We start from the raw sequence: 14,376 nt of genomic DNA, 5'->3' as shown, positions 1-14,376 counted from the left end.
TGCTGAATTTTTATCTGAGCTCCATGTTTCAGCATCACAGAAACTCTAATTGTGGATTAGTACTGGTAAATGTCACAAGGACCATGAAGTGCGTGGACCTCAGTCCTTCCTAAAGACCCATTTACAACTGTGAGCTTTCTATTTTCAATATGGCAGCTGCTCCTTTAAAACACACACTTATATAGGTAGATGTAATAACATGAAGATTGCCAGTGACACGATACCTGTGATGTCTACAATGGCTTATAGAAAATGGAAGCTTCCCCATACTACCTCGTCTACACATCCCAGTCGGATAGGGGTTTCCATTTTTATGGCATTCCTCTTTAATCTTCCTTTGAATTATTCCAGTCAACTACTGATTGGACTCATGCAGACATTATGAAGTGCTTGCTATTAAAAAAACACATTACATTCACAAGTTCTGTAGAAAAGAATATTTATTGCTGTTTCAACAAATAATTTTGTTTGCAGTAATTGATTGTGACTAATCCCTGAGATGAAGAGAACACATTGGCATAAAACAGACTCATCTACTATTTGTATGGGAGATGGAGTCCCCCCATTTCTGCTCACATATTACAGTAATACGCATTTGTTTCCAGTATTTATTTCTACCTAGATGAGCAGCAAGCAGATATTATATACAATGATATGTGGAGAAATGACAGCAAGGCAGCTGCAGTACAAATGTTTAGTGCAAATTATATATATATATTTATATATATATATTGTAATAATCAGAACAGACAATACAATGGTCCTAGACGATTGTACAATGAGTGCACCTACATCAACATGGTCAGCAAAGTTCAGGTTTGTTAGTTCTACCTTTAAAAATACATCATATTACATATATGTCATTTTAATTATTATAGAAAATAGACTTTTCTAAACTATATAATATATATATATATTCTATATTACATTTGCAAATTATACAAGAATTGAAACTATCTATGCATGATGCATTTGGCCTAATTAAAAGGTATCAGTTTAGTTCTTGTAATATGCCTGAAGGGTGATTCACTTATTGGTTAGCCTGCATACTTGGTAGGTTCCTGCATAGAACATTTGCCCCATTCAGCAAGCCAACAAGAACCAATCAGACATTATCTTTTAAAATGATACCTGGAATCAGACATTGCACCTTCAGATATTTCCTATACAAGAGGTTCCATGGTTTTATTGAAATAAAGTTCCCTGAATAATAAAATAAAGTAAGTAAAAAAGTATCACCTACAGATTCTGTATTGTTGCCATCAGATAATTGTAGTCTTAACATAAATATCATTTCAGAATTAAAACACAGGGAATACTGCTGGATGAACAGTTCCTAACAATGTTAAAAAAAAGTTGTGAACAGAATTCAGTGGAGTGCAATGTAGTTCATCATCTGGAGTGTTCATACAATAAATAGGGGAGGAGAATGAAACAACTTAAAATATATAGCTGTAAAGAGAGACAATTATTGCTAATCTGCTTAAAATAGCAATTGCCTGGCTGTCTTGTTTTATTATTGCTTGACCTGGAAGAAACATGTGATGAATCCAGTTAAAACTCTTTAAACTAAAACAAACGGGCAGATTTTTACTTTAGATCTTATAAAGCAGGGGTCGCCGAACAGTGGCCCACAAGAAAATTTTGGTGGTCCACAGAAAAATTTGGACATTATTTGCAATTTTTTATGTTTTATTAAAAATAAAATAAAAATAATATTCTAATAAATTCCTATATTCTGAATTACAACTTTTGACTTTATATTGCACTATAAATTCACAAATTGTACTTGAGACGGAAAAACAAGGGAGGCGCAGTGTATGAGGCAACCGCTGCTGAGCCGTAGGCTTCAGTATTGTTTTGACTATTACAACAGTCACCCCGCTCCGCCAATACCGATTCTCAGCCCATTGTTTTATTTTATTTGTTTATTTCTCAGATGCTCTTTTAGGTAAGTATGACCTTAACTGTGTATTTTCTTTAACTGTTATACAAGTTATTTAAGGGCATCAAATAGTTGGACTTTGATAACTATCATTTCTTGTTTGGTCTTAGATTGTAATGAAATAAACCCATAATGAGTGAGAAAAAGCAAACAAATATTTAGCATTTCTTTAGTAATACTAAAGATAATACAACTAATGATAGTAACAATAGTAATACTTCACCTAACCGTGAGCTGATCAATGAATCAGAGCCCCTGTCCTAGTCGTCCTAGTCAGGCACCATTAGGAAGATCATTATTTTAATTTAATTTAAACATTCATAATAATGGTCCGCAGGATTTAAAATTATGAACTTAGTGGTCCGTCCGGTCCGAAAGGTTGGTCAACCGCTGTTATAAATCTCTCAAGTAAAGCAAATTGGAAGGGAACTCATAAGCTCATGATTATTGAAGACCAATTGTTTTGGGTTTGGAAAGGTTGTGAAAAGATTGGATGTGTTGGTCAAAAGGACACAAGTTGCATTGTGTGTACAAAAAACAAATACATCCTATCTAAATTCTGATCATTTTCAAAACATTTGGCAGAATCTTGCATCTGTGTGTGCAGTGTTCTGGGACTTGACTGATCAATTACTAATAAGAATATTTGGATCAGTAGAGCACAAAAATGCCAGCAGATCTGCTTCTGTGTATTAGCTTCTAACCTGATATTTGTTCCAGGTCAAAAGCTCAAAGTATTGAAGCTGAATGGTCAGCATGGCATCCAGGCAACTAACATTTCTTAAAAGAAAATAGATTATAGTAGACCTTACGTTTCTCTCAACACAGCTTTTCTTTGGTAACTGGATGGAACATTATAGTAGGGAGGAGAAAAGGATGAACACACCATGCTGACCAGACAGTTTTGTGTTTTGATCCTCCTAACAAGGCTTCCTTGGGATGAAGGTCTGTTGGGTCTGTTAGACAGAGATGAGAAGTCCTAGCATGAACTTATCTTCGTCCTTCTGAGCGATCATTACGATCTCTTGGCTTTGTATTAAGCTGCCAAATTCAGAGTACTGATTGACCCATTACAGTCCGCAATCCCCTGGGCTGCACTTCACCTTTAAAAGCTGATCTAATGATGCCATTGGAAAAAAAAGTTTAAAAAAACACATAAAGGAATGATAAAAGTAATATATATGCAAGGGAGAAGAATAAATTGTGTTCATCTGGTAGAGAAATTGTCATCTGTGTTTATGCTTCCTTTGTTTACCAGAAAAAAAAGAATTGGATGGAAATATCAGTGCCTGTGCATGGAACATTCTGATATCATGATGTATATAGTACCAGCAATCTTCCTTGTCACATATATTGCTCTGTGTTCTGCTGTATTCCAGCTTCTGCCACCATCTTGGAGAAGACCCCTTTCTTCTGTATCAGTCGCTGGGGTTCATCAAACTCCACAACTCTGCCTGCTTCCAGGACGAGCACCCTGCAGAAGAGCATTAAAAAGTAATATATAGTAGCTTGTACGTCATGTATTTATTATGGTCCAGATTTTATTTTTTTTATATGTTTCAAATAGCTTTAGGCTCCTTTTTATGTTTTTCATACTCATAGTTTTTTGTGAAAGCTGCAGCCAACTCACAAATGTGATAAAATTAGAGCCTCTCTTTTATATGCGAATGTATGCCGACATATCAGTCTTCTTGTGCACTGGGAAGTGGTACCGGTGACCTCCTAGTCTGCGTAAGTTGAATTCTCAGGTTGTGCCTGTTTTTATATGCTGCAATTACTAGGTTGGCCTTTTTTTGTTTATTTCTACCCTCTGTTTGTTGTGCTATATGTCTGTTAAACTAAAACCAATAAAGATATATTACAAAAAAAAAACTAGAGCCTCTTATAGACCGCCATGCCATGGCGAGTAAGGTTTTTGCCTTGGGTGCTATTATGGGGGGTCACTGACACCCCATCCCATCCTTTTACACTAGGACAATATTTGCTTATTACATTTTGAAGAACTGACATCTGATCCTGATATACAGAGCAGTGGAATGGCTTGTTAAATTACCAGTTAACCCCTGTGAGTACTTTGGAGGTCTCCAATACCAAAAGGGCCTTTGCTTGACAGCCACCCAGTGCAGAAGCAGCTGCTCTCCCCAATCCCATTTGGTTTTTCATGCAACAATGACTTAATCAGCATTTTTCCTTTTTATTAAATATGACCCATTGAGTAAAAGCACATATGATTAGCAATCTGCTGGTGGACAATGACTTCCAACAGAAGCCCCAATGACAAGGGCTCTCCTTAAGAAAAAAAAAAGCGTTTTACCTTTCACTGTCCATGACAGTGTGCAGTCTGTGCGCTATGGTCAGGACAGTGCAATCAACGAATGCTTTGCGAATAGTGCTCTGAACCAGGTTATCTGTTTCCATGTCAATGGAGGCCGTTGCTTCGTCTAGGACCAGAATCTTTGTTTTTCGGAGTAAGGCTCGAGCAAGACAGATCAGCTGCCTTTGCCCAACACTGCAATACACACATTACTATTGACAGCAAGCAAGCATATATGATTAAAACACATATATTGGAATAGTTCTACCTTCCAAAAGGACAGAAAGTTCCATGCAGCCACTTTTGTAACATAAGCACCCTTGTCAGACTGCACCCTATTCCAACACAGCAGCAGAGCTTTTTTAAAACACACACTCAACTTCCTCCAATCAGTATGTTCACTGGCAGCTTATTTAATTGGAGAAAAATAAAAGCACTAGCTATTTATTATTTAAATCTAGTGTGAACAGGTGAGGGGTACATACTGTATATGAAACCCATATACCCTCTAATATCCCATGCAGATCAGATACAAAGGATCACAATGCTTACCTGAGGTTCTCTCCTCCCTCTGAGATGTCATGGTAGAGTTTCTTGGAAAGTGACTGCCCAAAGTCCTTGAGATGACACAAGTCCAGGGCCTCCCAAAGCTCGGCGTCCGAATGTTGGTCTAAAGGATCCAAATTCATTCTGAGTGTTCCTGAGAACAGAACTGGATCCTGGGAGATAACAACACACAGTCAGATATATTCCAAGTATTTAAAAAAATGTACTGAATATAACTGACAGAACTGAAACTTATATTAAAGCATATTAAAACTGGGTACAAATGGCCTGTATGTTTTAACCTTCAAGATAGGGAGATTTACCTAATACTAGACTTATGTATGCATGGGGTTTTCTGGAACTCCCCACCTAACCAAGTCATGTTTGAAGGAAACCTTTACTGTTGCCATTGCCATGTGCATCCATTGATTTCCTTCTGAAAATGCCTGCTGCCTGGTTGTCCCAGACTTCAATATTTAAAGTCACTGCTCAACGACACTTATAATTACAATTATAATTATAATTAAGACAAAAAATAATTATAATTTTTGTTTTCTCAGATCCTAATAAATTCTGGTTTTGGTCATGGAGATTGTGTGGAGTTTTGAGTCAGATGAAGAACCTAATTTCCAAAGCTGGAGAGGATACACTTTATCAGTGAAGCTGGGTGATCCAGCAAACCTGGACTGGATCTAGTCCAGGATTCAAAGCATTTGCTAGCAAATAGCAAATGACTTTGAAGCAATCCATTCAAGTTTTGCTGGATCACCCAGCTTCACTGGTGAAAGTGTATTCTCTCCAGCCTTGGAGAGCTTTATTAAATCATGTCCAATTTATTTTGGGTTCAGTCTTGCACGGTTTTGGCAAGTTCCTTTCCTGTACAACACAATCATAATGCGCAGGAAGTCAGATAAATCCAGCCACACTCAACTGATTTCTAACAATAGGTTTTGGTGAACCTCCAGTGGTTATTGCTTCCTATATTCCAGGCAGGATTCAATAAATTACTTTATGAAATAGTATAAGAAAAATGCTAAACCAATATTTTTAAGACAGTTTAGAAAAAGAAAGCCAACACCTAACTTGTGCCTTTACTGTTTATTATTTGCTTCTTTTCTTCTGCATATATTTTTGTTATGTATGACCACATCTAATTCTATCACGGACTCACCTGTGGTATGATATTAAGTTTGCTTCGTAAATCATGGAGACCAATAGTAGATATGTCAATCCCATCCACCACGATTTTGCCTCCTGCCCTCTCTACAATGCGAAACAAGCAGTTTGTGAGTGTAGATTTCCCAGCTCCTGTTCTCCCAACAATGCCAATCTGAAAAAGAAAACAAGTTTAGCTATCTCAAAAGATAAAATGACGTTGAAAAGTCTCCAACAGTACAGAAGATGAACTTTCACATCCATTATGAATTATGTGGACAGGTTTTGTCAAGCGTTTGGAACACATGTCAAATGCAGGTAAGCAAAATTCCATTAACTTTATTTAGACAGTACTTATGGCAGTTCAAAGCCTGCGTCTCACGTGCTTTGCATGATGCTAAATTTGTTTGGATGCTGCATGTCCTACTGAGGTGCAATTCAAATGCAGGCAAACCGTAGGCACTTTGCATTCAATGAGCTTGGAAAGAACATACATCAACATAAGCCCTAAAGAATGCAGCTGTAAGTGGGAGCACCCTGCCACACCCAATCACCATATCATCCATTTTTTAAAGTGTGTGGCTAAATTGCCTTCTTTACTGAATGAATACATGTTACAAAATAATAATATTTACCAACATCATGTATTTAAAAAACCTAAACTATCAATTAATTTGTATCCAAACAGAATGGCAATTAAGCTACAGCCTGTAGCTGCTAGTGGAGCTAAAGGAGATTATACATCAGATTGTATCTATGGTGAGCTTCAGCAAAAAGGAGACAAAAATGTACAATCTGTAATCATTGGCTGGGGTCACCAGTCACCAATAAGGCATTATGGGGGCTGGGGGTTTTACATACAAGGGTTATGTGGTAAGAATGTCAGTTCAAGAAAAAGATATAGGGTTTGGGCATGTTAGGATTTAAGCAGAAGTCATGAGATTGAAGCTTAGGTTATGTCATTGGAAACAACAGGAGAAGAAAAAAGAAGGGAACAAAATCAGAACACTTTTACAGTTAATACCAAACACTATTGTGGGTATAATGTATGGGCTAATATAAATCATAGCAGACTAAAACTACAGCTCATGCGATCATTTCAAGCTTTGTGCATCTCCAAGCATGACTGGCCAAACATTATTCTTTATGTTGCCTTATGTTACATTTGTATAAAGTATTGTCCCCCAGTTATCTTCAGCAAGAAATCAATTCTAGATTAAAATCTTTCTAATCACCTTCTCTGTAGACCGCAACTGAAAGGTGACATCTCGGAGGGCCAGGTCATAATCTTCCCGGTACCTGGCCTGGTAGTTCGTGAACTCAATCACTCCTTGGTCTGGCCACACTGAGGGAGGCCTTCTAGCGATAACCCAGGGGGCCTGGAACCAAATAAGAATATTTATATATTGATCTCAATATAGTTGAACATATTAATATCTTGTCTAAACTGCAGCAGGGAGGGGATCACAGTACCTCTTTCTCCATTTCTTCGTATTCACAAATTCGTTCAATGGCTACTCCATTTGTCTCAATCTCACAGGCTTTGCGTACCCAAAAGTTTAATGTCTGTGTGATCTGGAGAGGAGAAAAAAAAAGGCATATGGTTAAGAGTATTAAAGATGTATGCTATTTAATAAATCTGGTAAAAATATTTATCCACTATTGCAAATACAGAGAAATGTTATGCCAGCAATCCACTGAGTCAACCTTTCTGTGTGCTCTGCCTGAACTGCACTGAAACACTAAACCACAAAGCTAACCTAGCACTGCACTGGTATAGACATGAGGAAAGGGAGATGTTCTGTAGTCCTACCACACTTTCAGCCCAAGAGTAACAGCATTGCATATCTCAAAATACAGTACTGCCTGCATAGCACAGAAAGTGTGCTGCTAGCAGGTTAATTGAAGAAATAAAAAGCTTTGAAAAAAAAGATTGCAGCCATCTGTATTTCTGCTCTCAGGTTCAGATACACTTTAAGGATTCCTAACTGGGATACTGGGAAATTCTATAGTATAGTGAGTATGGTGCCTTGTGAGCATTAAACAAGAATCAGAGGACTAGAAATGCAACTACCCCCTAAAGCATTCCATAGGTTCCTAGGATAATGGGATATGGCTGGTTAGTATGGGAAACATTTCCACTTTTATAAACCAACCAGTTTAAAAAAATAAAACTTGTAAGAAGATCATGCAGCCTGGGAAGCAATACAGTGTTGCAGGAATGAAAATAGACAAAGCATTTGTTTATATGGTATTATTGTGTGATAGGGGTTCCAAAGAGTGGTTGCAGTATGTTCTCAAGTCAACCAGCTCCTATGAATCTATGGTACCAAGTCTTTTTTAACCTTTATAACATGAGGGGACCCTTGAAAAAACTTTTTGTCCTAGGAAACCCCTGCCAAGTTTTCCTATATCCACAGCTCAAGGTACATTAGTGTGGAATACAGCGGCAAGATTGTCACCCTTACAGATTGCCAAAAGAAATCATTGGTGTTAAAGTGACTTAAGAAGCACAAATTGTTCCATGCTCTAACCCAGTGATTTTCAACCACTGTTCCGTGGCACACTAGTGTGCCTTGAGAGATGTTCAGGTGTACCGTGGGAAATTATCCAGTTACCATTGTCGAGTGCCTGTGCTGTAGTGACTGGCAGAGTAATGTAATACTCTTCCATGTCAGTGGGTGGCAGTAGGTAGCTCAAGCGCCTTGTTTATTTTTAGAGGCGAGAATTAGCTACAAAGTGTAATTTTGTAACACTTTTGATTTGTGGTGTGCTGCAGGATTTTTTTAATGTAAAAAATGTGCCGTGGCTCAAAAATGGTTGAAAAACACTGCTCTAACCTGTAGCAACCTCAAGGAACCCTGATTGAAAAACAATGCTCTAAGCTATACCATACCATATCTATGTTAGTGAATCAGTTTTCAATTGCTTCTAATTTTCCTTATGTGCAAATGGTAAATCTACTTACATTTAGCGCATAGGTGATTGACAGTCCCACTATGCCAGAAGTCAATTTGTCACCAGCTTGAATGGCAAACAGAGCAGCAAAGAAAACCATCAGATTCCCTAGAAATTCCAGTCTTACCGCAAGCCACCTATTTATGACACATTATTTCAGTCTTAGTGAAGAAATCTGTTACATGCATGTTTATTTACAGGCAGAAAAACTTGGCTAAACAGAAAAAAAAAAAAAGAGAGAACATGGTTGACCACATACACTATATTTTGTTGATCTAACAGATTAATCCTGAATTAAAATCTTACAGACAGCTATGTCAAGAACCTAAGGCAACAGGTAGACAGATATCACCCAGAAAACAACTATGGGGGAAATATAAACGTATTACTTGTAGGGCTGGAGCCTGATGGCGTTTCTTGTATGACCCTACTAATGTTTGGATTCACCTTCTTTGCCTCACGGAGCTTTTAGGAGACCATCTGTCTATCAGATCGGGGTAAGTTTCGTAAGTTTTATGATAAAACCATAGGAATTAGAGCTACAGTCTCTCAATAGTGATTCAACCATTAGTTTATCCAAATGCTACCAGAAAAAAAAAGATGTTTGACTCTACAAAGTATCAAATGAAGAATCTTTTTGCCTAATATTTCTATATTTGGAAAACAAACTGTGCATAATACAAAACTATGTTTCCTGAGCTTGGGGACATTTGGTATTATCCGATACTGTCAAATGCATAATTTACAGGGAACAATCTTTTTAGCAAAGAAACCTGTGACTGCCAATTGAACAAGATGTGCAAAAATGTTTTACCAAGTCTTACAAGCTTTATTGTGTCTGTGACAAGTCTTAAAAGCAATAATAGAAGTATATGAAGGCTACCAGTGGTGATCTTCATTTAAAATGCTAATTTACTAGCTGTATTTCTGAATCACTGACCCAAAAACTGTACACAGCCTATGGAGTGAAAATGCCACATTTGGGTTAATAATTCAAAAGGTATTAAAGATAATGGATGGACAAAACAACTTGGCAGCTAGCATTTTAAAATGGAAAAGTCAGCAATGGCAGCCCAATACTTTTCTTATAATTAATTTCTTTTAACTACAAAGGTCTAGTGAGGTGGATATCAATAAACACTTAAATAATTAATTAATAATAAACTGCTCTGTTCACCAGTACCTGTTGGAAATCACATTATTGTAGTAGCAAACCAGATTTTCATTCACCACATCCTTATTCTGTCCAATGAACCTTTCCTGATGTCCATAGGCTCTGATGGTTGATGCCCCTAACAATGTCTCGCTGAAGTGGGAGATGACTGGAGATCGAGAAGCTCCATCAAGTCTGCGAATCTGACGTGAGCTGGCGATATAATATCTCTGAATACAGGAGAGAACAAATAGCAATAGTGAACTTGCCAATCTGTATAATAAAAACAGGTTTTTTCTTGCTAAACAGCTGGCTTTTTTTATATATTTATGTGAAACCTAAACAGAACCTGATAGTCATTACAAATGGATTTTTATAATGTAGAACAAAAAAAAGTTATGCTTTTATTATAGTCAGCGCTGTGTAATATGTTGGGGCTATATAAATCCTGTTTATTATTAATTATATTATAATATATAATAATAATAATATAATAATAATATTAATCTTCCTTTAGGGGGCAAATATTCTTTTGGGAAATCTCAATTCTGGAGTTTTGGGGTGTATAGTCTGTGCTTCAATAGTTAATAAAGAATTTGGACCACCCCTCCATTTACAAATGCCTCTGTGTATATGTCCTTGGTACTAAAGAGCTGAATCTGACAAATCATATGAATCTTAAAGGGTGGGCAGACTGGAAGGGGACTGGGTGGTAGGGAGGTTCGCTGACCTGCAAATCACATTGAATCTGTTGCAACCCTGTATTTTATCTTATATTGTGAAAAAGAAAAACTACTTTAGCTCATCCTTTTTTTACCCAGAAACATTTAAGTCCTTACCTGGATGAGCAGATAAAAAAATCCTAGAGGAACAATGGCCACTATGAACAGTGGAGTGGCACACACAATGACCAGTATAGTGCCCAGCACATCCAGCATACAGTTCAACCATGTTCGTAAGTAGTAATGGAAGCGCTCATCTATGACATAGATGTCCTGAAAAATGACAGCAGGATAAAGTTATAGAAATATGCTTTTATACTGCAAAATTTTGTAAAATAATTCTGACTTTGATGCTTATTGTCATTAAAGTCATGGTAATTACATAAACAGAGTGTTCTTCTTCACAGATGAAAACAGTAACTAACAGAAAGTAGGTAAACTGCTTGTTTGCTAAGAGAAAAGGATGCCCCAGTCTGGCTATCTGTAAATCAGTGTTAATGCTGCTTAAAGTCTCATCTCATGTTTACACTTGTTCAATATTTTTGTAGCCTTTTAAAATGCTCCCAATAACTGTAAAAGTGCTTTTGACTGAATAGTGTCTTAATGGCTATGCAACCATTGGACAGGCATTCATACTTGCATTTGTCAGTGTGCACACCTGTATGCTTTACAACTGTGAAAGTTTTTGGAAAAGCTGGCAAGGTCAGCAGGACAACACATGCAAAACCAAGCTGCTATCCTGCCATTGTGCTCCCTAAGCACATTCTGCTTTACAAAGTCCATAGTCATGCCACTAGCTGTCCCTCAAAGGGGCTCACAATGTCCCTACCATAGTCATATGTCATTTAGGGGGCAGCTAAATAACCTAACTGCATGTTTTTGAAATGTGAGCGGAAACCCACGCAAACACAAGAACCTGCAAACTCCATGCAGATAGTGTCCTAGCCAAGATTTGAACCTAAGACCTAGCGCTGCAAAGGCCAGAGTGCTAACCACTGTGCCACATAGTCATTACAATCTGCTTTACCTACAACTATGTAGTGTGAAGGCTTACCAGACGGCACCTTTTTCAACTGTTTTTAATCCAAAGAGGATTATACAACCAAGATGGTTCTCATGATCTGTTTATGTCTTCAGGTACCTAATCACACAGGAAAAAGTGTTTTCTTGGGTATGTTTCTGCCCAGGTCTTACCTTAGTAAAACGATTCAGTACTTGACCCATGGGTGTTGTTTCAAAAAACTGGAGAGGAAGGTGTAAGATATTATCCAGCATTTGGTTGTGCAATGAGCGAGAGGCGCAGATTGTTCCTCTGGTGATCACATAGGCGCCATAACAGACAAAAAGGCCTAAATAGAGGACAACATATGTAAAAAGTTACCGTACATGTACAGTGAGCGTAATAGAGGCACATAGTGTGGATCTACTTTTCTATAAAACTTCATGTAAGAAAGAGGTCAGCTGTAGGTCAGATCTACCAGACAATTATTTATGAATGATCTCACTTATGTCATACTGATGCTATGAACACTAGCCAAGATCCACGGGCCCTAAATGGCTATTTAATTCTACAAGAAAGTAGAAATCTCCTTAATGAGTGGTGCATTGCGAAACAGCAAATGTATGGATCAGTATTTCTAGATTTTTTAACATGAGGGAACCTTTAAAATAACTTTCAGGTCTTCGGGGAACCTTTGCTATAATTACTATATCCACAGCTCACAGTATATTACCATGTTGATCAGTGGGAAGAATGCCCCTTACATTACTGGCCAGTAAAAAGAATGCAATCTTAAAATTGTTCATAGCTCAAAAAGATCATTGGAGTCAGTTAAACTGACCTTAGAGGCACAAATTGAGCATTGCTCAAGGAACCTCTAGCAACCTCTGGAGCAACCATTGAGAAACACTGGTATGGGTGGTGAGGGGGCAGCCCATTATTCCAAATGGATTTTCAAAGCCTTGCTGACTTGCTTTCAAAGCAGCCAACAGCATCTATTTTAAAAGCATTTTAATAGCTTCTATTTATATACATTACACATAGTTCTTCAACATTACTATATTACTTTGTCTTTGATGGAGCTTTACCTTGCAGGAATCCCAACACTCCATAAATTCCAAGTCGATTGTTCCTCAGGTCAGCCCAGTCTGAGGCATCTTTTATTTCCTTGGCCTCCGTAGACCATCTACTCAGCCACACGTTTTGTCCTATAGCCATAGCGTTCTGTCCTATGTAAGCTACTATTGTGAAGGTCACCCAGAACCATCCAAAGGCATTAAGGTATTTCATCACTACTGACATTTTCATCTAGAAAACAAAATGGACAGAAAAGGTGGACAAGTTATATATCATTAAGCAATATGTATATCATGATGGCTACCTGGCTTGGTGCTTGTACAAAACCTAAGTAATGTTCCATAAAAAGCTTAAAGCAGAGGCCTTCAACTCCATTCCTTAAGGGTCAGCACCCAAAATACCTTTTTAGTATTTTTCTAATGACAGCACTAAATAAAGTAAGGAATGGATTAAAAAAAATCAACGTTTGCCTCCATTTACATCAAAATTTAGCCAGTGTGTGGCCATCATGGACTAGAGTAGAAGACTTCTTGTTTAAAGGGTTATCTAACCACAGGTGTTGGAAGCGAGTGGACACATTTAAATTTGGAGTCAGCCCAGAACTCCTTTGCTGCACTGTAAAATATGACAGCTCCATGCCCCTGGTGCTTTCTTTAGCAACCCTCTAAGAGCTGAACTTAAAATCTTCCCAATTTTACTAAAACATGTATTCTGTTATGAAGTTATAAAGTCGCTGTAAATCCGAACATGTCGGTGCATGGACAGTAAGAGTCTCAAAAGTTAAATCAGTCTTCAAGCCACTAACATATTGCAAGGATCATAGGTGGATTTACCAGGAACTAGAACCAATTTTGTTACCTGGCTTAGCAGAAAACTTACTTAGCTATTGAACTGCTTCTAAACAACTATTAGTTCCAAGTAAACATTCCTCCTTATTAAAGCCTATTCAATAAGTGCCAATTAAGAAATGATTCACAGAACCATTACTAATCCCAGTACTTACAGTTATGCATTACAGGGGTTTCATTGAATCTTTTAGGAAAGGCATACAGGTAAATGTTTGTATATTAAAAGCTTTCTTGAAGCCAGGAGGTAAAACTATGCATGATTAGGAAATGTTGCTTTATATGATGTATGCCTGACTTGGCATAACAGATGGTATTTTTTTGTTGTTGTATTCAGTATAGGAATTTGTTGAAATCACTTACATTTCCTGTGGCAACCTTTTCTTTATTTATTCTTGGAGTATTTGGCATCTCAAACACTGATCTGTTGAAAATAAATACTTAGTTTAGACATGTTTTTTTCATTGAGCTACTTGCCAATTTTATGTAAAGAGTAGCCCAATTCCAACATACATATTTCTATTCATATAATTATTTAAGATAATGTGGGACATGGTTAGGGTCTGTCAGATTTATATTTTTGGATTTGTTGGCACTGGACAACCTGCTGACCCGGACAGTAATTCAAAGAAATCAGAAGAATCTCTAATAGGAAGAGAGC

The 14,376-nt window shown here is 37.4% G+C and overlaps 1 protein-coding gene across 2 annotated transcripts in view; it reads right to left on the bottom strand.

Annotated features, from left to right (window-relative positions):
* Window positions 1–422: 422 nt before the first annotated feature.
* Window positions 423–14,376, bottom strand: part of LOC140344781 (multidrug resistance-associated protein 1-like) — a 45,979-nt gene continuing 32,025 nt past the window's right edge. For both annotated transcript variants that reach the window (XM_072432001.1, XM_072431993.1), the window contains exons 17-28: window positions 14,079–14,139; window positions 12,882–13,101; window positions 11,988–12,142; window positions 10,911–11,066; window positions 10,102–10,301; window positions 8,929–9,055; window positions 7,434–7,535; window positions 7,196–7,339; window positions 5,977–6,135; window positions 4,812–4,978; window positions 4,260–4,454; window positions 423–3,419 (exon numbers count right to left, since the gene is read on the bottom strand). In XM_072432001.1, coding sequence (XP_072288102.1) covers window positions 3,290–3,419; window positions 4,260–4,454; window positions 4,812–4,978; window positions 5,977–6,135; window positions 7,196–7,339; window positions 7,434–7,535; window positions 8,929–9,055; window positions 10,102–10,301; window positions 10,911–11,066; window positions 11,988–12,142; window positions 12,882–13,101; window positions 14,079–14,139 — 1,816 coding nt within the window. In that variant the 3' untranslated portion in view covers window positions 423–3,289. The remainder of the gene's footprint in view (window positions 3,420–4,259; window positions 4,455–4,811; window positions 4,979–5,976; window positions 6,136–7,195; window positions 7,340–7,433; window positions 7,536–8,928; window positions 9,056–10,101; window positions 10,302–10,910; window positions 11,067–11,987; window positions 12,143–12,881; window positions 13,102–14,078; window positions 14,140–14,376) is intronic.

This window comes from Pyxicephalus adspersus, chromosome 1 (assembly GCF_032062135.1).
Source record: "Pyxicephalus adspersus chromosome 1, UCB_Pads_2.0, whole genome shotgun sequence".
Classification (NCBI taxonomy): Eukaryota; Metazoa; Chordata; class Amphibia; order Anura; family Pyxicephalidae; genus Pyxicephalus; species Pyxicephalus adspersus.
Note: the sequence above shows the minus strand (reverse complement) of the source record. Positions and strands in the feature narration are given on the sequence as shown.